The following is a 23,609-nucleotide window of genomic DNA, read 5'->3' as shown; positions in this document are numbered from 1 at the left end:
GGTGGAGTCTGGATTGGAATCGGTATCAGAATCGGCAGTATAAAACCCCGATGGGAGCATCCCTAAGTTTCAATAACACCTAAACATGTGCCTTTGCTTAGCAGTAGAGCTTTGACTAACATCTTTCATATTGACAACAGCTTTGAACATTTTGATAAGTAAAAGATTCAATATGTAATGACTAAGTCACTAATAAACAAACACATACATTTTCCTCAAAATCTGAATGACAGCATGTTGTAATAGTTATCTCATAGCAACACAAAATAAGACTCCAATGCCAAAATTATTGCAGGAGAGAAGAATGAAAATGGGAGCAGGGAGCAGTTTTAGACCCCGAATAAAGAAGACACCGACTTTGTGGAAGATTTTAGCGTTTTACCTGAGAAATACTGATTTATTGATACTTTTCTATTAACAATTAAATCAAGACTGATTAATCTTTTAAAGTTAACAGACTTAATGCACGCCCAGTGTGCCAACACCAAAGGTTATGTTATGCAGGTCCAACAGAAGATGATTGTCATGATTGTTCCCTAAGCTATGATTAAGAAGGTGATTCAAGGACTTCCATGAAAAGGAGTCAAAATTACAAAATGACTGCCCTAAAAATGAAACACCCGAGCCTTAATATAATGGTAGGGAAAACACTAATGATCATCTACTCAACTAAAAGGAGTTGTGCTGATGAAAAAATACTCTGACAGTTACACAGTTACAGCAATGACATGCACAAAGTTGGAGAAATTGGTAGCCTACACACCCTGCAAAAAACATCCTTCGAGAGCCCATGAGAAGTTAGAGCAATCCATGTGGAAATGTAAAATTGAGGCTTTTAAGGAGGAAAAGACGACTGTGAGCCTGTGAGCTAAATATCATCAAGAGAATGTCTGAATGGAAAGTTTCATGATGATATGTCTCCCATCTCAAGGCAATCGATGAAAAAATCTCTTTAGGAAGAAAATCACTCATGAATCAGTGATACTGTGAGGCAAGACTAATCCAACAAGTGTAGAAAGCACCAATAATGTCACACAAGTTTTTTCCTCATTATCCCCCAGATGCCCAGCTTAAAGGGAGGGTAAATGTACTGGACTGTTAGGTCTGGGAAAAAATGAACTCAAATCGGTTTCCTTGGACAGCTGGAATATGTGCAGTCCAAAGGACTGCTTTGACAGTCGCGTATAGAAGGAAGATCTGGTCCCTCGAAGGCCCTATTAGCGCCTGGCAAACATGGACTCCAACTCCAAGTGACTCTCATAGCTACACTATGGATAATGAAACCTCAGAGGTAGCTGGATAGGAATGATGCAAGGAGCATCATGGCTTGAATACTGCTAAAAAGGAATGCCATAAACGAGATGTTGGTGATACTGTATATACAAGAATATCCTTGGATGTTTGCAGGATATGCAAGATAACCAAGATTAAGGTGATTATTATCCTTGATGTGTACAAAAAAAGTCAAAGAAGATAACCTTGATCGGTTACTTTTGATCCACTTGGCCCAAGCTGACAGAACCGAACATACACGCAGTTATCTTCCAAATGTTTGGAAAGTGTCTGTTCCCTTTTACAAATAGTTTTCCAAGTAGCTTTATGGAATAAACACATTTGTGAAATAATCAACAATGGCACAGTGCCTCTGTGTTGGAGTCAACCGCGGTGAACGAGAGGGTCACTTCCCTATGCCTTCGGGTTGGGGAAAGTGTTCTGACTGTCATTTGTGCATCCCGGGAGAGGACCGGGATATCGAGTCCGAATGGGCCATATTCCGTGCCTCCATTGCTGAGGTGGCTGATCAGTGGGCATGGGGGACTTGCTGACCTCGACTTACGATATAGTCAGGCGGTGGAAGGAATACATTGAGGCCCTTCTCAATCCCACTGACATACCTTCCATAGACCAAGCAGAGTCTGAGGACACAAATGCGGACATGTCCATCACCATGGCTGAGGTATCTGAGGTAGTCAAAAAAACTCTGGGTTGGCAAAGCTCCGGGGTGGACAAGTTTCACCTTGAATTCCTCAAGACTCTGGATGTTGTGGGATTGTCTTTGTTTACACGTCTCGTCAACATTACGTGGAAGTCGGGAACAGTACCTCTGGATTGGCGAACCGGGGTGGTGGTCCCCCTTTTCAAAAAGGGTGAGGGTGTGTTCCAACTATAGTGGGATCACACTCCTCAGCCTACCTGCGAAAGTTTATTCCAGAGTGCTGGAGAGAAGGGTACGACTGTTAGTCAAACCTTGGCTACAGGAGGTGCAATGTGGTTTTCGTTCTGGTTGCGGAACACTGGACCAGCTCTACACCCTTGCAAGGGTACATGGGAGTTTGCCCAAGCGGTTTACATGTGGACTTGGAAAAGGCATTCGACTGTGTCCCTCGCGGTCTCCTGTGGGGGTGGGGAGTACGGGATTGGTGGTGCGCTACTACGTGCCTTTTGGTCCTTGTACGACCAGAGCAGGAGCCTGGTTTGCATTGCCAGCAGTAAGTTGAGCATGTTTTCTCGATTTAGAACAGTTCCAAAAAACTGCACTTTCAGTGAAAAGACTGAAAATTATCTTGACGTCAAAGACATGGCACATTAGTCCATGTATGCATGTAATAAAGAAAAGCCAAAAGAAATCCAGTTATTGCGATCGCTCCTCCCACGAGTCGATGAATGATATATGCCACCGGCGAGGCTCAGGTTGCAGCTTATTACGACTGTGGATAGTCTGACATTTTCTTCACTGTCCACTGATTTGAGAAGACTAATGTATGAAAACCTATTTGGTTTGGAGTATGAGGGGCAGAGAAAAGTTCATTTCAACATCATTTGACTTGAAACGCTTGAAATGACAGGCTGTTGGTTGTATCTCTGTGTGACAGCTCTGCATATAAATACCCACTCACTCCCTACATGTCTTCCACAAACCCAGATGCTATATACCAAACACGTGGTAAAATATCCAGATCATGTGAATCATATTAAATCCATTCAATCACAGTACAGGTCCACCTACATAGCGTCTGACTGCTTTAAATCCAAGCAGCCCTGAGCCAACTCCACCAGCTCTGAAAGAATATAGTATATGTGTCATCACACACAACCAAAATACATTCTGTTGACTGGGGCGCCGCAGGGAAAAGGACATAAAACATGGATAGCATTTCGCCTACATCAAGTCTCCTCACCCACCACGTTGGCGTACAGAAATGCAGGAATTGCAACTCAGACTGCTGCAATTTTTGCTCGTAACAGTTTCATAATAGTTTCAACTTTTGCAAGCGTTGCAAGTTGTTTATGCAAATTACAAAGAGCTTCCCAGACCACATTTTCCACCAATGCATTTTACTGTCATATATGAAATATAGAAATGTGCTATACTGAAGAAGAAATATCAAATAATTAAATTCTCAAGAAAACTAAAAAGAATGGCAAAACCTTATGTATTTATGTAATATGTAAGTACAGTGCAAATAAATGCTTAGTTTAGTGAAACCATTGGAGTGGGGAAGAAGGATTGAAGAAAATTCCATTTAGCGGGTCCTTTCCCTCTTGCGGAATTGTTGTTTTACAACTTTGTTGCCTTCTCTAAAGCCAAAAGACTCCTCCAAGTCCCCCCGCCCGCAAAGCCATAGGAATTGATTTGCAAATGTGTATTCAAAGTTAAATTAGCAGCAGACTTTGCTGCTTTTGCTGCAGCCTTTTAGTACTTGACCCTGCAGGCACAACAAAATGAGGCACATACATGAGAATACAAAGCACCAACCCTAAAGAGGAAACCTCTTTATAATTGAGCGGGTTAATGCAAAGCATCTAAATGAGCAGGCTCGACTTTGCAAAAGGAAATTCCGTGTTTATTGTGTCCCTGAGGGCCATCAGCAGCATTGTGTTTCAAGATTGCAGTTGATTCTTTTGGCTCTTCAATGGTATAAAAAAAAGCCCTAAAATTTAAATACATACCATCATGTATGTATTATAAATTATTATCGACTTAGGGTGCAGTGAGAAGTGTTTTGTGCAAAAAAACAGGCTATTTTCAGAGGAAAAAAACTTTTTGACCAAAAAAACGCAAATGCACAAATGCAACCAAGCTGTTGAGATGTTTACACGTCGAAACAGTCAAGTATTTTATCGCTTCAGCATTTCATCCACACGGCAATGACGTTCTGGGTGTCTTGAAATGGTACTTCTTGAAAACGTTTTTCAAAGTGGGACAACACGGCCTTGCTGTGGCCATGTAGACAAGCAAAACACTACTTTCTCAGAACATCTGAATAACTGTTAATATGTCACGATAACATACCACCTGTTGACGTTACATTAACAGACGCCTATTTAGCCTAAAAAATGCGACTTACAGTCTTGTGCACCATATATATATATATATATATATGTGTTTTTTTCTTCTTCATTGTGCATTTTTGACTGGTGCGACTTATAGTACGGAAAATTCCATTTCGACGTCAGTCTAGACAAGCCCGACAAGTGGGACACAACAAACCCCTATGTGCATGCGTTCTTTCTTCTTCCATACTGTAGCTTATTATTGTCTATTTACAGCGCCACATGTGGGTGTGCCTTTTGTATTACATCGTTTCCACCCAGTGATATGTTCCCGTGTGTCTTACTGATAAGACACTGCGTGGACGCATAAAAAAACCCCAAAAAACACAGGAGCGTTCCCATGTGGACAGGGCATAAGTCACAACAGTAGCTGTCAAAAGCCCTCCATGACAGCATCACTTCATGTACCAGTGCCCGAAAATGACCGATTATCAGTTGGTTTCTCTTTTCACTCTGAGCATTTAAGTGCCACACTACTCTGCACTGTAGTTAAGTCACACACTCCAAAATAATCACTGGCTAAACACTTCAGGTTTGACTGAGTGTCTCACCAATCAAACGTCAGGTCAGAGCGACAACTGAGTGATTTTAGTTCAACTTGCCTTTATTAAGTCCATGAATGCACTATTAAGTGAGCAAGCATGGCATGTTTTTGACTTGTTAGCTTATTTTCAGGATTTTCAGGTTGACTATATAAATGAATGTAACAGGAAGATGCAAGCTTTGACATTTCATACTGTACATAATTGACATCTCAACACTTTCATCTTGCCAAAGATAGAAAAAAATCCTCCTTTTGAAGAACAGAGCAATTATCATCAGATGATGTGTATACAACACAGTTCTGTATGTTCCCCTCATCGCTTGGATTCAGCAATTAGCAATTAGCAGCGGTATTATTAGTTCAGCCACAAAACTTCAATGAAGTGCTGTGCTGTGCTGTGTTGTAATTCAGGCTCATTTTGCTGCATGTTTATTTCAGGAATAAGGCTGGCAAGAACCCCCCAGAACCACTGGAACTAATTCCTTAGGCAGTCCATCTGTCTACAGCCTGAGGTGGGGAGCTCATGCTTATCGTGTCAGGCCCCTCAGGCTGTCACACTTGAGACCTTTATAGCTGACTTGTCCTGTCAGCACCTACTGCTAAATAGAGTCCTTGTGCAGCTGAGTTCCCTTTCTTCCACGTTAACTGTGACGTATCGCCACGTATAAATTAATAATGCATCGTGAGCCATTGTCAAGCTGAAATTAATTCTGGAGCACAGTTCTGCTACCTTGGACACACACAGTGCAGGACCGTTGAAGGAACGTAACTCAAATCAGTGTTATTAATACAATAGACCATACTAAAGCTGGTCTAGGATGGTCGAATGTAAAGAACAGCAGGCCGACAGAAACGAGGAGTGTGCAAACACATGTTCTAAAAATCTCGACAATGACCTGTTTTCAATACACCAACAGCAGAAACCTAAGCCAGCACAAGTTCCTTTTGTTATACTGAGTGATCCATAGTTATTTTTACAACACTCAACACGCAAAGGCAACTGACTTGAAATACCAGACAGCAAATGTTATACTTAACCATGCATACGGTATCATTACGTCTGCCAATATTTCCCAGGATCTTTTTAATCATAACTAAGGTAAACCCCTATTTTTAAAACATGAATTAGGAACTTCTTCTGCGAACTTGGCTATTACACGACACCAGTGTTTCCCCTACCATTACATTAGTGAGGTGGTCACAACAGGTCTGTTGCTGGGCGTGGCTGGTGAATGACCATACTGCAGCCTCCCGTGGAATGAGACAATCTTTGGGGGGGGGGTCAGATGTTCGGGCATTGTTGAACAACAACGTGTAACTGAAGAAGCCTTTTAGATTAAAAGTGAAATGTCTTCAACAAACAAAAACAGTCAAGTTGCCTCGATTCAGCCTGCTAATTCAGCAGATTACCGTGACCTGGATGGCTGAGAATCTACACAGACACATTGACTGATATCGTAAAAATGACTTTTAAGATATTTAACCTTTTTTAAAGTGTTATGGGCTTTGTGAAAACAATACCCGGCACTGTGGATATGAATGAAAACAGTGTATGTGCATTAGGTCTGTAACTAATTATCTTCTTAGCCGATTAATATGAAACTTGTTTCGTTTAATCGAGTAATCGGTTAGGACCTAGACGGACTAAATCAATATGAACCAAATACAAATAGTGCTTTCGTCGTAACGTACCAGGGGAGACGCGCTGTTTTCCAGAGTCAAACGTGATGTGTGTGAATATAAATATTGCCCAAAACACAAAGTTAATAGGTCTGTTTTCATGGCGGACTAAAGAATTAAAAAAAAATATTCACATTTGAGAGGCTGAAATCTGAGGATGTATACTTTTTTACATAAAAAAATGATTAATCAAATACCAAAATAGGTGTTGATTACTTGCATAATCGATTAATCCTTGATTCATGGGTTCATTGTTGCAGGTCTAACGTGCATACATGCGCAGCAAACGCTTGTGGTGTTATCCAAAAGCGCCATGCATGCATTTTTCAGTCTCCTGTTGTCATGTAATGTCAAAGAGAAAGGTTTGCCGTTTCACAGGTGTTGTGTCTGTGCAAAAAAACCCTAAGTAGCCATAAAACCTGCATGAGGTCATAGGCCAACTACCAGGGATAGTCGTCCGTTTTACACAGCTTGTTAAAGATGAGACTACAACTCCATTATTACACCTCATTGTCCAATTAAACATGCATGACTGAATGAGAGGACAAAATGTTGCGTTGTAAAGCTGGCAGTGGAGGTAAACAGTCTCGAATCAACGTTTGTGTAATAGGGACAGCTGCAATGGCAGGACTGTGTCACACTAGACACCAACGCTGCTCCTCACACTGCAGAATGCCAACATCCCACACAGAGGCATCGCGACTGACTTTTCGCAAATGAATACACATGAATGCAAGATCAATACAGTGAAAGCTTGGTTAGTGTATATTTCGGTTTACGTCAAAAATTCACGCAAAAATTTTGCCTCGGTTTCCTGTTTAGTGTGCAATACGGTATGCCCAACTGTGCTCGTAACATATTTATCACAAAACAGCCCTGTTAGCAGCGTGTTCGCATGGGAACCGGAACTGGAAGTCATTGTCCCCCAGATTTGTCGCCCGTCTAAGACATCATCAGCGGCTGACTCTGTAGTTCTTTGCTAACTAACACGGTTACGCCACAAGCCTCTGCTTTTCTTACTGATCACAGCTGCAAAATGACCCACAACAGACCCAAACAAAGTTGCATGCGTCAGCATTTGGATGAAGAAGGTGAGAAACACTATTAAATTTAAAAAAATAACTCGTAGCAAAGCATGAAGGTGTCATCGTGTGGCTGTCTCTCCTCCTCCTGCCACTGTATGGCTTTTTGTGTGGGTTAAAACATTTTAGCCAAAATAACTGAATCTGTGCTGACAGTTTTTGCCCAAAAAAATGGGATTTGAGTTGATAATTAACTTTTAGATCATCAAAAACCCAACTTGCATCCTATGTTCAAAGAGATCGAAAGGGATTGTCTCAATAAATTCCAAGCAACAGCTATTAACTGCTGCCAATACTCTCTTTGGCCAATCCATTAAATCCTTATCAACCCTGGCCACTGTATGTCACTGTGAATGACACCACCGTTGTGAATGGAAAACCAATGAAAAGCATATGAGCAACTGTAAAATGACTACAAAAAAAAAAGTCATACCTAAAGGAAATAAAGCTGTCCTTGAACCATCTGAGGCATGGCTTTGGGCTCTTTTGAAAATGACCAAGCTTATTTTTTTCTCCCGAATAGTCAGAATCTGTCCAAGTGATACTGGCATTGACAAATAGGAGTTCAAAAATGAACGATAAAGTACTTTAGAGGCATGGACTGGAAAAGAAAATGGGGCCGTAGCTTGAATTTGTGGATAAAAATGTATTGTTCCTGAGCAGGAAGAGGGCAGGATATAATGCTTGCAAAACATTTGAAAGTTAGCGCTCCCTAGGCAGCTGTGTAATTGTTGCAAACAGGCCCTTCAAATATAACATATTTCAGAAGTTTCAGCGGAAAAATTTCCGCTATTTGGGTCGCCACTTCCCACTGAGGGGTCCCGCAGCCAAACCAGTTGAGAACCACTGCATTAGAAGACGGCGAGTAGGTTACATTTTTCACGCACAAAAGTTCGGAACGAGAAAGGGTTAATCGGGCCAGTTTGACCACATTACAACCCAACACCCCTTCCCTGAAGGACACACTTACAGTGTAAATATCAAGGCTTGATGTGAGCTTGTTTGATCTGGTTGCTGGCTTGTTTGGGGACATTCACGACACCAAAAGGAAGCAGCTCCACAGTTATTTCAGTAAAGAGCATGGCAAACACACAGTGCCTCAACGGCTGTTGGGGAGAGCTGCCAGATACCACCGTGTTGACTGATGGTGACAGAGATGACCAGCAATCTTGCTGCCGACTTCAGTGTCACCTTACTGGGCAAACAAACTGCTGAAAGGAGTCTCTGGCCCCATGTGAGGGGGGAGAACCCTCTGATGTGATAAAGCAATGCTATACATTGGATCCCTGCACATTCACGGCGCCGCAAATTTGTACATTTTTGCTCAAAACGTTTTTTTCCTCCAAAAATAGGCCGTTTTTTCCCCCCAAAAACCCACATCTCATTCACAGTAAATCGGTAATAACCTCAGAGCTGCAAAAATTACTCACTCACTCAATCCCAGACATTTTTCAAAAGACAACCCCTTCAGTACAAGCCATTTTAGACAATTTTGACTGATCTTTCAAGCCACACAGAATATTTTGTTCCATGGCTCTATAAACACGGAACCTACCACGATGAAGATTAGTCTCCCGTCTTTCATCAGAAAAAAAAAAGTTTGTTTCTACCTTTTTCCGTTCTTTAGTAATCAGTAGTAGAACATACTGTAGGTAAGAACATTGGTTCATATTGATTTCATCCGTCTCGGCCCTAACCGATTACTTGTTTCATTGAAACCACAAGCTTCAGATTAATCGGCTAATAAAATAACGGTTAATTGCAGCCCTGTGCAATTGTATGGGTGTATCAGTTATTCGTACTTTTTCGCCATTCGCTAGTGGTCCCGGGTATAACCCCTGAAAAACCGGGGATCTACTGTAAAGCCTTCTATTCTGTAACTATTTCCTAAAATAGCCAATCATCCATTTTTTAAAATGCTTATCCTGTTTATGCTCGCAGGTTGGTGCAGCCTTTCCCAGCTCACTAAAGCAAAAGGTGGACTACACCCTTGGCTGATCCCCAGTCATTCGCAAGGTCACTGCGAAGGGGGCATTAAGTGGGAATCAACCTCATGCCAGCTGCATAACAGTAGTTGACTATTGCAGTACCAAAAATATCCATCAATCCAAATTGCATGGAGAACATTATAAGAATGTTAGAAACAACACAGGCTTTGCTTAAGTGAAAATAAGTCGCTAAAAGGCAGGCTTTGTTGTCCCACAGCAGCATCTGGAGTCACTGAAGGAGCACATTCACAGATGCCGGCTTCATATGTTCTGGTCTCATAGTCAGTGTGTACAGCCTTGTTAAAAGCAGACAATACTCTCGCAAATTGTGGCTATGTGCACAAAAATGCAGATATTTTAAAAAGGCATACTTTTCTTTGCGTTTTGGCTTTTCTTCCACATGTAAAAGTAGGTTTTTGTCCTTTTAGAAAACTTTTCCAAAACACCGGCTTCAGCGTTTGTTTATGGATGGGTAAAAACTGAGCTTTTTGCTTATATAATAAAAAATGTGTGAGATCATCACATGTATATAACCTTATTTAACAACAGAACAACACAGAAGTAACTAGGCCTGTCACGATAATGAATTAATCGAAGGATTAAAAAAATACAAAGTCAATAATTTCGCCACCTCGATAAATTGACATGTGCAGATCCTGTTTGTTTTCCTCGTCTCTCTGTTCCACACAGGCTGGATGACCAGAGGGTTCACTCTGCATGTGTCTGTGTGCATTGGTTCTATAGCGGAATGAACGGAGAGAGTGAACCCTCCAGTCAGCATCTTTGCTCTCCCAGCACATGGAGTCGGGGCTGCTAGTGAGTGGATACAGAGAGTGCTAGAAGTTAGCAAGTTAGAAAGCAAACGCTAATATGAATGAAGGCGCAAAAGCCATGGTTTCTAATCCAAACGCCACATCCCCGGTGTGGATGTGCAGCAGAGCCTTTGTCCCGACAGTCAACGGCGTTTGATCGGCAAAGTAAATATAAAACGAAATAGCGCAAAATGGTCCGCGCTCACCAACAGTGTGGCTCGCTACATTGCCAAAGAAATGCAACCTTTCAATACGGCTGAAAAGCCAACATTTCGGTAAATGTTAGAAATGTTTGACAAACAGTACGAATTGCCTGGGAGAACGTACATTTACATGTCACAAGCAGCAATTCCTGAACTGTATAACCAAGTGAAGGACATCACAAACAGCATTTTATTCCGCCACCATAGATATGTTGTCCAGCTCAAATATGACCCCCTACATTAGTCTAACAATACACTACATAACTGTGTGTGTGTGTGTGTGTGTGTGTGTGTGTGTGTGTGTGTGTGTGTGTGTGTGTGTGGTTTTTATTGGAGTGACTTTTTTTCTTAACAGAGATGTGGTCTATTTTTTATTGTTTAATTAATTTATTGTTTATTATTAATGCGATTATTATTTAAGTGCAATTTTTGCTAAAAGAGACTGGGTCCATTTTACTTCCATTGAGGTTTTTTGTTTATTTAATTTACTATGTTTTTTAATTTTATTCAAAAGCTCTTGTCATTCCAATGACAATGTTAAATACTCTTGAGAAAATAAAGTTTTTTGCTTTTGATATGATATACTCTCATTATTTTGCCATAAAATTAATTTTAAAAATGGTCTTGGAAAATTTTGTCAATAAAATCGATTATCAACAATAATTAGCAGGACAATTATCGTCCAGCAAAATTTGTTATCGTGACAGGCCTAGAAGTAACAGCAGTAATGAAGTTATTGACTATTGACTTACAGGTACTGATCTGATTGTGAGCAGTGGTAGACTTACAACACTCACGGGCGATTAAAAAAATACATTCATGTTGTTTTTGGCTCCGTGTGAATTAGTGCTGATTTTCAAGACATTGTACACAGCATTTATGAACAGAGGCGAGATATATTTTTTTTACTTTAACATTGGGGTGGGAAAAATGTGCGTGGACATGTCCTATAGTATAGGCCAGGGGCGTCAAACTCATTTTCACTTCATGATATTACACTTTTGATGATTAGCATTTTCACTTTGTTTGTATTGTTTTAACAACAAAGTTATATTGAAATCAGGTGCCAAGCAGAAATTTCAACACACAATTATTGTATAATTCATTTAAATGAGGTTTGACAACAAAAAAATAAGAAACTCTATAGATTTTCAAAATTGACAGAACAAATACGTAGCTTTAGTTTATTTTATCATTTTTACTGAATATAATATTTTTTTAATTTACAAAATAAAAAAATATTACTAATAGTATAATGTAATAAAAAATAAAAAATAAATAATAATTGTTTTTTTAAAGTGTATTTCATTTTATTATTTCCAGACTTTTGCCGGCCGCATAAAAAGATATGGTGAGCCGAATCTGGCCTCCAGGCCTTGAGTTTGACACCTGTGGTTGAAAAATAGAAAAAGCAGAGCAAAAATGCATGGATGCATTAAAGAGCATGAAATAAATGTATCAGTTAAACATCAGACTCGTGTTTAGAAAAAAAAAATCACACAAATAACAATGTGAGAGGAGCCACTGATAAATGCAATGTATGCAAATGCATGTGACCCACCCCTTTAAAAGATTTAGAAGAGGCTAAAAAACAACCAACATAAGTTGTCCCTATTCATCTGCACTGCACCAGCAAATAGAACCATTATGCATTCAATTATGTGAGGCTGTGAAGCAAAATTACCTTCAGGTGGAATATTGTGTGTATGTGTGACACTATTGTGGCTGTTTGAACACAGTTGCACGGTTGTGCAGTGGATGCGTCATCACATAATGAGCCCAATAATATAGATAAATGAGCAAACCCAAAACCCAACAGTCGGATTTCCATGGGGAGTAGATGCTGGTCAGAATTCACAGTCCCTTGGGCAGGTCCCATAGAAACACTGCATATGGCAGGGGTGTCCAAAAGGCAGCCCGGGGCCATTTTAAGCCTGCATATTGTAAAAAACTAAACTTAATTAGTTGATTATTAATTTGATGTAATGGTAGGCGGCTAGGTTTTAGTACACCCCACTTCTTTCATGACTTTTTTTTTGGCACACTTTTGCCCCAGGTGAGAAATACTATTGAACCAAAGTCAATTCAATTCCAAGTACAAAGGCACATCCAAACTTTGGACATGTGGGCTAATCATTTTAAAAATGTTATCATCTTTGAAGATGGGTGGTTATTTCCTAGAGTAACACACATGCAAGTGGACCTAAACTTGCTCCAGGTCCATCAGTTGACATAGTTTTCATATAGCATGAAGTGAAACATAGGAGCAGATGCGTTGTTATCTTGCATTTAAGAGGAAACCTGTCAGACTTTGACTGATTGTCATGTATTTAAATGTTCTCATTTTTCCCCAAGCTCTGGGGAATATCCCAGACCTTGTTTGGGAGCTGTTGCTGCGAGACTCCATCTGTGCAAACATCACTCAAATGAAGGCAAAATTAAACTTACCATATGCCAAACTCTGCAATGCAAATAGAAGCTGTAGTGAAAGCAGAGTCCGGCGATACTCCATTATACGCTGAAATCTTTCATTGGTAGATGAGGCAATTATCCATAAACAGATTGAAACTCCACATGCAGCTCACTGGCGTCTGTTTTTAAATCAGAGTTCAGACGCCCCAAGATAACTTTTCCAACGCTCTGCAGATCAGCATCCAATCCAGCAGACAGTCCGTTAACAGCGAGCCGCAGGTGATGACAGGACAGGCGGCTGCGAGATGCAGGCAGCGGTCGGTCGGTCGCCGGATCCCCTCTTTGCTGCGTTTTAACAAAAAATAACCAGTCCGGCCAGCAGTACATCGAGTCCCCGGGTTGAGACAATACGCCGTTTAAAAACACAGCAACATGCCTGTCTGCCTACTTTCCGTCCAGCAACACGACACTGACTGACTTACTACACGCCTCAAACGAATGCCCAAGTGATAACTGAGTAAACGGCTTCCGGTACAACTTTTCAAGATAAATACCACACTAACCAGGGATAGGGTTTTTTTGCATTCATTTAATGTCGGTGAGAACATGTATCACAGACCAGCTTTTTTTTGTATGTACGTAATTTAGATATGTTTATTGTTCCCTGTACAGCACTGCACGCACGTTATTGTGCATTATAGCCCCGATCGCGTCAAACATTAAGCACAAGTGGTGTTTTATATTGAAGGAACTCCCTCCCTTCTCATTACTTCCGGCAAAAAACTTATTGGTTTTACAATAACAGCGCTGCTTGTGTTCTTTTCAGAGCATTTGTTCTAATAAGTGACTATTGATACTTCCTATTGGTAGATTATACTAAGTAAGTGGAATTTATCACACTGTTGTTCTCTTGTAAACAAAATATAATAAAATAAAACATTAGATATCCTATTCGTTTTTTGTTGGCCAGATTCTAAAAATACAAGGGAACTACTAAAACAACAACAGCAAAAATGGAAAAAGCGCGAGGCGAAAATAAAAATGTTACATATTACATACATATTACAGCACGCTTTGTCCGCTGTAACAAAGTAGAAATGCAGGCTGTTTTATATGTAGCTATGTTGTCTGAGCATTTTTAACATACAAATTAACCATATAAAAATGGCCATTGCATCCTTTCTGTTGAATCTGGTAAGTTAGTGCTCCACTTGGCACCGATGTAAGTGGACTGTAACAGCTGAAAGACATGGTTATCAACATATCATGTAATGATTCAGCCAACTACATTTTATCACTAGTATAGGGCAAATTACTTTTAAACAGTAAATAATTATAGTTACTAGTCACTTTCCCCAATAAGTAGTTGAACTGAACTGAATTACTTTGTCATAAATGTAATTAGTTAGCTTCCTGTGTAGTAGTACTGAACAATGGCGACTGAAGCGACATCCAGATCATTGATGTACATATCAGTGCATAATAACACGCCACATTTCACTGTCTGTACAGGTAACACAGTTGACACAGTTACTGGAACCTTTAATGACGTTACACCCAGCACTGTTTATTAACGTTTTAGTAACCTATACTAAAATACAGTGTATAATTCCATGTACTGCATGTGTCAAGGACGTGTGAAAAAAATGTCTATAATCATACAAATTTTCTTAGGATCAAATTCCATTTAGCTTTGGCCTTTTTGTAAAATTGAAGTCACATTTTCATCACGAGCAAATGTCAACTCCAAGCTGTCAAAGAAGCATAAATGATGCTGGCACTGGTAAGAATCCAAATGCAAATGCGTCTTACATATGAAAGACCTTTGATTGAGCCGACTGTGGTGTTATGTATACAAATCACGCAATGGAAATGGCACACAAACACACACAAAGAGAAAATGTCACTATTTATCTGAGTGCAAGCTTTGCCTCCCGTTGATGGAACGCGAAAAGCAATATGTGCCAAGAGACATGGCAAACTGGTGCCACTTAACGCTGACGTACCAAGAGACGCAATTCTGCAATGAAGCAATACGAGAGTATATAAGAGTGCTGTGGAGTTAAGTTAATAGTAGAGGTCACACACACCCAGTAAACACACAGCTTTTGACATGTCTAGAAATGAAAAAAATGAAGTGGGAGATGGTAGAAGGACAAGATGGTAGTTGAGTGTTACATACATTGGTTAGGTTTATCGTGACGCCACACTGGAGGATAACAAGACACAAACAGAAAATATGTAATTACGGGAAAAGTGGGAAAATTGTTAGCCTGAATGCTTTTTTTCTGGGATGGTTTGAATAGGGTTGAGAAAAGAATAACTACGGGATTTTTTTTGGGCTGGAAAATGATGCATTCTGGCTGATGTATTTTATTTACCGTAAGAGATTCCGGTGTATAAGCCGCACCGGTGTACATTTAGAGGAAAAAACAGATTTGTACATATATAAGCTGCGCATGTCCACGTCATAAAATGGCATATTGTAGTGCGCACAGGTCCATGAGGACCAAGCAGCTCTTTCTTTGACAAGAGCCAATCATGAGCCATGAAAAAAACAGCTTGTCAACCCATTGGAAATTGCAGGAGGTCTTAACACTTAACACTAGGCAATATAGTGCCAGCCACAGGTGATCGGCGTTGAAAGGCATTAATCGACATTTGCCGATCACACAATTTTTTTAAGGAAAACAGTCGATACTGAGTGGTGGCCAATCTATTGGAACATCCCTATTAAAAATAATAACAAATACAACTATTGTGTGCTATATAATGTGAATATGTGCATATTTACTGCATACATAGTTACACACACACATAACAATTAGACATAGCAGGCATACTTTCTTTATGAAGAGCAGAGGCACCATGAAACGAGCGTCGCCTTGAACTCCCCAGATAGTTCTTTCATGATTTATGCATGTACATGATGAGTTGAATTGCACAAACAGATTAATTGAGCATCACTCTGTGATTGAATAAAACATGACGAACCCCTCCACTGAATGCAATTCCACTCATCTATGACTGATGCTGCTACTTTAGTGCCTTCGTCAAACATTGGCACTGGTGTCAATGCAACCAACCGCTCTATGAATTTAGACTAATTAGCCACATTAGTGACTGAATTAGTGAGGCACTGCAGTACCGTGTATATGCACTGTAACTGAGTAATCGATCATAATATGTCCTCTCCTCACTCAAAGCATTGGTTTTCTGAGCTGATTTGGATGATTCATTGCAGGCTGCTTTTGGGAAATGCCAGTATCGTGTGCCATTATGAAAGCAAAACTCAATGACCTTTATAGTCCAATTACTTAAAATGGTTTTGAGTGGGAAGTTTTGAGTAGCAATGTTTGAAGAATTCAAGTTAATTGACTGAGTGCTTTAACAGTGGAACGTTTTGGCACAGTTTCATATTCTTTGTGTAATTCTTTGAACCCAATGGTTTAGGGATGTGGTGTCGAAAGCCTAGCCCAGGGGCCATTTGCAGCCCACAGCCATGTGCCTCTAATTTTTCAAGCATCTGAGCATACACACAAACGACCTGAGCATTCCTTGGACCTCTGTGAGCGCCATCAGACGTGGACACTTGTAGTATCACACTTGTCCAAAACCTTACAAGTTGAGGTAGTCGAACTTCCATTCTGTGGTATTTTGTATAAGAGTGGGTTCAAAAGGTCAGAAGACGTATTTCACAATGTAGCTTTCTTTTTTGTCACATTACACATTAGCAAAGCTCTCAAACTTGTAAATTATTGGATTAAAAGTGGAAACGCTTGCGGAAAAAAAGCCTCACATCTCAAGAAACAACGATTGCCTTTAAGGCGAACAACATTCTTTTGTCTTTTGAGCGTCCAATGATGTTACATACTGCTCTGACTCCACCAACCACCAACTTATCACCAGGCTCACTTCCTTCCTGTTTGTAAATCACCATTAACGATGGGATGTACAACAGTGATAGGAATCCTGATAGTGATGGGGTTATTTTACAGGCTTGACACAAAGACTGATGAACCAAAAGAACAGATTGTACATGTACCCACAAAAGCTTAGTGTTGTGTGTCAAATCTCTAACCTTTTTAAAAAAAAAACAGAACCCGGTAGAGGTGGCAGTTTGGTTGCGTTTGTGTTGCTATGGTAACTGCCACACAATGCTTGATTCAATACAGTCGACCCCGATTTTCACTTCCTGTTTTTTTCCTCGTGTTTTTATACTGTTCACTATGCAATTTTAACTGATAGATATTTTTGGGGACTGCAGTGACTCTTGCAACTGCAGATGACTATGCACCAGTCAAGGGTGTGGTCCACCTTTTGCCTTAATGAGCTGGGAAAGGCTCATGGAAATGAGCACAAACAGAATAAGTATTTAGAAAAAGGATGAATGGATATTTTAGGGAAATAGGCTTTGCAGTAAATTCCGGCATCACCAGAAAATGTAAAAAAAAAAAAAAAACACTAGTAATTGATACACCCACTAAACAGCTGCAAGTTTTGAGGCTGGTTTGACTCTCAAAGCTAGTACAACTTTTTCACTTATTTTTGCAGCCTTGGATATCGGACGATATCGATATTGACATTCGTCAACACAAATCGTACATACTTTTATTATTTATTTTGTAGTTTGGAACGTTAGAAAAGGCTTGATCAAGTGATATTATACTCAAACAGAGAACAATAGTCCGCAGCAGTAGGTATGATAACCCATTTACTTCTTTATACATGTGGGGTATAGTTTTATCCACAATGTACTGGCAGTTAGGCATAATGAAGCGAGGTTTGAGGTGTTAGCTAATGACTTTTTGCCATCCTGTGGGAGTTTCCTGTGTGATGCTGCTTCATATGTGTTCGTCGTAACTTCCCCAGTTCTGTGCCACAATGGGGAACTGGTGCATGACAAGTTTTCCACTCAGCTGCAAAGTCTTTTTACTGCCACACAGCTGACATCAATCCTGCTACTTGCTGCTTTGTTAGCACGCTAGCAAACACTGTCAAAATTCAAATTTCGTTTTTTTAAGTTAATTCTAGGTTGGACACCAATTTTTAAGTGACTCACATATATTTCATTCCTATGACCGTGCCTCTACATCCTAGCGCCATTCGACTGTAGCGTTTTTGTATCCTTGTTAAAACATATTGCTCCTGTCCTACTTTCCTCACACGGCGGCTGGCGGCTCACACGGTTAGCTAGTTTGGCAACCATGACCACAACAAGAGATGAGATGAAGGAGATTGACTGACACCGGCCTACAGTCAATCAGGACGCAGAGGACAATGGGCAGTACACTGATACAAAACTCAAATTCCCACAATGCAATTCTTCTTAAAGGGCCAGGCTCGGCCTGTAACAGCGTTCATACGCTGTAAAAAAAAAACAAAAAAAGGACTAAAATTGCACCAAAAAAATCCGCCAGTGAGTCTGAGAAAGGTGAATTGCGATAGAGTGAGGGAACACTGTACATCAAAATTGCATAATCTATCATGAGCGCTTCGACTGTTCACCCCTCCGTTCTCACGCAATGGACTATTCCATGTTACTGCTCATGTGCAGATTGAATCCAGATGACGGGAGCGCAAAAAACTGATGCGGAATTATCCCAGGACAGTGAGGGAGAGTAGAAGGCAAGAGGGAAAGAAACAGTTTAAAAAAAAAATCAAAACTACCAAAGGCAGACTGCCAAAGGCTCTTGACAGAAGACTGCAGTAGTTTTAGGAGTGAAGCTGAGAGTGACGCCTTTCATCACAAAGATGTGAGTATTAAAGTGGTAAACTATATCAAATATTGCTTCATTGTTTTTTTGCTGATCCGATATCAATATTGGATTGGGACATCCCTAGAAGCTAGTGCAAACTTTTGCGTCTCATAGAGCACGCAACTTAGGTGCGTTCAGGGACTGCCAAATAAAGTGTGAAATCTCAACGCTTGATGAAAAAATGTTATCATTTAAGCATACAGACATAAATATGTAAAAATTGTGTGCTTTCTAACAAAGGTACAGTACTGTACATGCATACTGAACATTTGACCTGTATTATCACGTATTTATAAGTTATTAAACGCTCATGGTGAATGAGATGTGCTTTCTGTGAGAAAAAACATTTTCAGAGAAACTTTTTTCACCAAAAAACCCCACATTTCTCAGGCCGTAAATGCGCGGGGATCCACTACATAGACATACTATACATCCATGTAACCGGAAGAATGTCAACTAAAGACTCAACCAAACCAATTTTAGAAAAACAGAAGACAATTCATAGCACAAGCACTTCAATGTCGAAAACAAGTAAGCTGTTCAGAGACAAGCATATGTCATGAATATTTTCATGAAACAAAACTAATGGTTAATGTACGGTGACCTAGTGGTTAGCATGCTGGCCATACAGTCAGGAGATCGGGAAGACCTGGGTTCAAATCTCCGTTGGGCATCTCTGTGTGGAGTTTGCATGCGTGGGTGTTCTCTGTGTAGTCTTCGCACATAAGTTAATTGCCGACTCTAAATTGTATATGTGCCCTGCGATTGACTGGCAACCATTCCAGGGTGTACCCTAGTGAGGATAAGCGGCATAGAGAATGTATGGATGGATTTCTTTTTCTAGCAAGTCTATGTAGGCCAGGGTTTAGTAGCTTAAAGTCCTTTCTGTAAACATTTCAGTCATGGACTTTGATGAATACAGTCAAACAGAATGTAAATCTAGAGTATTTTGCTGTGTGATAGTGCTTCTTTGCTGCAGTGACAATTGTTGAATTTAAAATGTGAATCACGTATAACTTCAATGCTGACACAAGTCTCCAGGGTAAACGCATTGTGCTTATTTTTAGACAATCATTTTATGTGAAGACAACTAAACCAAAGCTTATTGGTGATATGTTGATGCCCCTGTTTTTAAGCTCTGATATACAGTACACCAAACATTACAGTACATTTATCACAGCTCATTTCAACGGTAAATATGTCTTTTTTATCGCTATATTGATCTGGCCATACACTGGAGGAATGTTCATTCTAAGGTTATAGCCACTGGAACACCACTGACTGGAGGAAATATGTCAGTGTACTAAGATGCCATCAATTAGGGTGACCATATTTGGATTACGGAAAATCAGAACACTCAAAGTTTACTCAAAGATGCCTTATACTTTCTATATATTTAAAGTATACTGTACCTCCTGCGCATGGATAGAAAATTGTTGTGTTAGAAAATACTATAGAGAACCAAAGACACAAATTACAAAGAAAGAACATACCAAAATGTTTTTTGTTGACATTCTGTGTAAAATAAACCTACCATAAAATCATGAACTGTTCATGTCTTTGTAAGAGATTAAACTTGTCTAAGATGTCCCTGCTGCACACAACTATTCAGAGTCTGGTCTTTGCAGACTAACAATACTTGAAATGCTATTGAGCTATTGAGTTTTGACCCAGAACTGGAAATGGATGGACTGGCCCTTTCAGAAGCCTATTGGATGGGTCCTCTTATCAAATGATTAAGAGGGTGGCAAGATGAGATGACAACAAATCTCTTTAATGATCTACCTTTCAATGAGATTGGCTGCTACCCGGCGACTCGAGGCGTAGGAAGCAAAAGGGAGGATTCAGGACAAAGAGAAGGGAAAGTTAGGATACTATCGTACGTAAGGTGGGTAAGGACGTAAGGTTGGTTTATGCTTCTGCATAGTCACTATGTAGTCTATTGTAAGCCGCCTCCTTCAGCCCTGAGCTGGAGGAGGCTGAGCCAATACAGGATCTTCGGAGTAGGAGTTGAGAATGCTAACCGCCGGGTTAAAAGTCCGGACAGTCAACTCCGCATTCAGCATGGCTGAATGTTTAATGGCTGAAGGTTTACTAACGTACTAATGTATACACAGCCTCACTGGTTGACATCTGTTACACTCACGCCCCCAAACTTCACTCCTATCCGGATCACAGCACCAGTGTAGCCCGCCTGTTCTAGCCAGCCCTGCGCTGGACTCGAACACAGAAACCTTCTTACTGGGAATCGAGAGTAATCGACATGCTAAAAGTCCGGACTGTCAACAGTTCAATTCAGTTCCGTACAGCTCTTAAGACTGAGGGAGTGATTTAAGAAAGTTAATTTACTCATAATGTACTCATGTACTCATAATGTAAGCAATTTCTGCTTTTTCCTTCAAATGCTCAAATGGGACCCAGCCAGTTCACTCTCTGTTCGTTAGGGAGCCATCTTTGTCTTTGCAGTTTTCGCATAGTAAAAGGCCCCCTTTAATTTAATTTTGGGGCTACACACCCTCTGCCCCTCTCATGGTCTGGGAAAATAAACAAATCGATATGGGTGTATGGAGAGAGATTTGCCACCATACTTCACACCTGGATGGTCCGTGTGGGTGTCACTTTTAACCCCATGTGCCTGTGACGCTGTTTAACATTCAGCTGGTTTTATTTAGCAGTCACATTTTATGAGCGAACATTCAATTTGGCACGTACACTCAATGCTTAATGGGTCCGTCCATAAAGACCAATGCTGGACAGGGAAATAAAAGGATACTATAATGGGTGGTAAACTGATCTTTCAGATGGCTAACTTTAATGTGACTGACAAAAGGTAGCCTACAATTGGTCTGACCCGGTGCAGGCCCACTGGTGCAGGCCCACTGTGTAAACTCTCACTGAATTGTTCATATGGGTGTTTTGACAATGGAAGCAATTGCAAAATTGTATTTACTTCTCATGGTTAGCATTCTATCTCACATAACTTCTGATTTCCATGAGGTGACCATAGGTCTTGTTTTCCAGGACACCTGTTTTCATGTCCCGTCCTGGCCATCCTGGTTTATTTTTAGTGATGAAAATGTTGTGGTTCTTATTGTTTTTGTTCATTCAATTAAGCAGCATTAGGACACTCTGCTGCATGTGACGTAATCCCTGAGAGGCTGCTGGCTTTTTGAATTGGTGTTGCCAAAAAGCCAAAGGAAAAGCAAAACATGCACGCAGTTTAATCGTCTGCTTGCCAAGTTAAAGTTTCATCAAATCGGGAACGTGATGCACTGTAGACGCCCAAATTCTCAACTTCTTACGACTCTAGAGGGTGTACTTTCCCCCCCAAAATTGGTTACATTCCAAAATTTATCACGCATATGACCTCAAGTTCTTTGGTAGTTCTGTTTTTGGAAATAATGTAATAAATTGTAGAAAAAATAGCAGTCCAGTTTCAAATTTAGTCACATTTCTTGTCACCGTAACTACTTGATTTGACAGTCCTAATAAATAAAATGAAATAGACATAACAAAACATAGTTTGATAATAGGCGAGTAACGACAATGAACTCATAAAAAGGAAGAGTAAGTAATCAGTGTGCTGGTGATCAGACATAGCTTTGACAAATGACCGTGAAAAGTTTGGGAACTACGGCTGTGGGCTAAATTGGATCGCAATATATCACCACCCATCTGTTTGGTATCCGTGACTTTAATTTGTGCTCATTTGGTCAAAGTCCCTTGGAGGAGCTCGTCAAAGTGCAACCTCTTGTTTTCGCCCAAAATAACCGACTTCCTGTTTGTATTCCAACATGGGTTCTGCAGACTTTTTTGGGTGTTCTGTCATGGTAGACCTCTCCACCAAATTTTACGACGGTAGGTTATAGCCAACATATTTAGCAATTTTGTTTTTTTAAAATATCTAATTCAATAAAACAATTGCCAAACATGTGGGTCGGACAACACTTTCATTCATGCGTTAAGCATGAATAGAAAATGTCTAAAATTGTCTCTGACTCCATCATGTTACAAGATGTATTTGGAGCAAAATAAACCATTATATTTCCACGCCTGAGCTTTTGCGTCTGGTGAATTGGAAAGAGTAAGTAATTACTTTCTGAATCTACACAGCCAGCTCATTTATCTCCGAAAACACATCTAATAAAGCAAAGAGACCCACCAAATATGAGCTCACGTGGGCTCAAATCGAATGAAACTGCTTGCATATAATTTGAAAATTGTTAGAGTAGACTTGGGATGAAAAAAGGATAAATTAATACATATTAGATTGAGGGAAATAAGTATTTAATCCTAGCAAGCATTCGGTCCCCCACAGACCAGTTATGCGCCCATGAAGCACACAAATTAGTCCTGTCCCTTAGCAGGAAGCTTGGTCAGAGTTTGTGAAATAATTCAGAAATGAAAGAAATATAAGATAACAGTCAGTCGCCCTCGCTCTGGAGCTCCCATCAAGATTTCAGCTGGTGTGATAAGGATGATTGTGAGAAAGGTGAGGGACCAGCTCAGAATTACAAGGGAAGAGCTGGTTCGTGATGTCAAGGGAGCTGGGCGCACAGTTGTCAAGAAAAGCATTAGTAACACACTTTGCTGTAATGGCTTGAGGTCGTGCAGTGCCAGCAAGCTCCCCCTGCTCCAGAAGACACATCTGAGGTTTGACAGTTCCGTCATACATTAGAACAACAGCACTGAAAAACTACCAAAGTAGAGCATATCTTTGCTAGTACCACAGAATCTCCCATGCAGCTGCACGATGAACACTCCCCGAAGGATCCGCAAGGAGATTCCTCTTTT

General features: G+C 40.3%; 1 protein-coding gene across 3 annotated transcripts in view; it reads right to left on the bottom strand.

Annotated features, from left to right (window-relative positions):
• Nucleotides 1–23,609, bottom strand: part of robo3 (roundabout, axon guidance receptor, homolog 3 (Drosophila)) — a 141,845-nt gene that overhangs the window by 73,540 nt on the left and 44,696 nt on the right. Inside the window, exon 1 of one of the 3 annotated variants that reach the window (XM_054754927.1) lies at nucleotides 13,093–13,547. The exons of the other annotated variants lie outside the window; for them this stretch is intronic. Coding sequence (XP_054610902.1) covers nucleotides 13,093–13,156 — 64 coding nt within the window. The 5' untranslated portion in view covers nucleotides 13,157–13,547. Of the gene's footprint in view, nucleotides 1–13,092; nucleotides 13,548–23,609 lie in introns of those variants that run through there. 3 annotated transcript variants of the gene reach the window in all.

The sequence above is a fragment of the Dunckerocampus dactyliophorus genome, chromosome 16 (genome assembly GCF_027744805.1).
Source record: "Dunckerocampus dactyliophorus isolate RoL2022-P2 chromosome 16, RoL_Ddac_1.1, whole genome shotgun sequence".
Taxonomy (NCBI): Eukaryota; Metazoa; Chordata; class Actinopteri; order Syngnathiformes; family Syngnathidae; genus Dunckerocampus; species Dunckerocampus dactyliophorus.
Note: the sequence above shows the minus strand (reverse complement) of the source record. Positions and strands in the feature narration are given on the sequence as shown.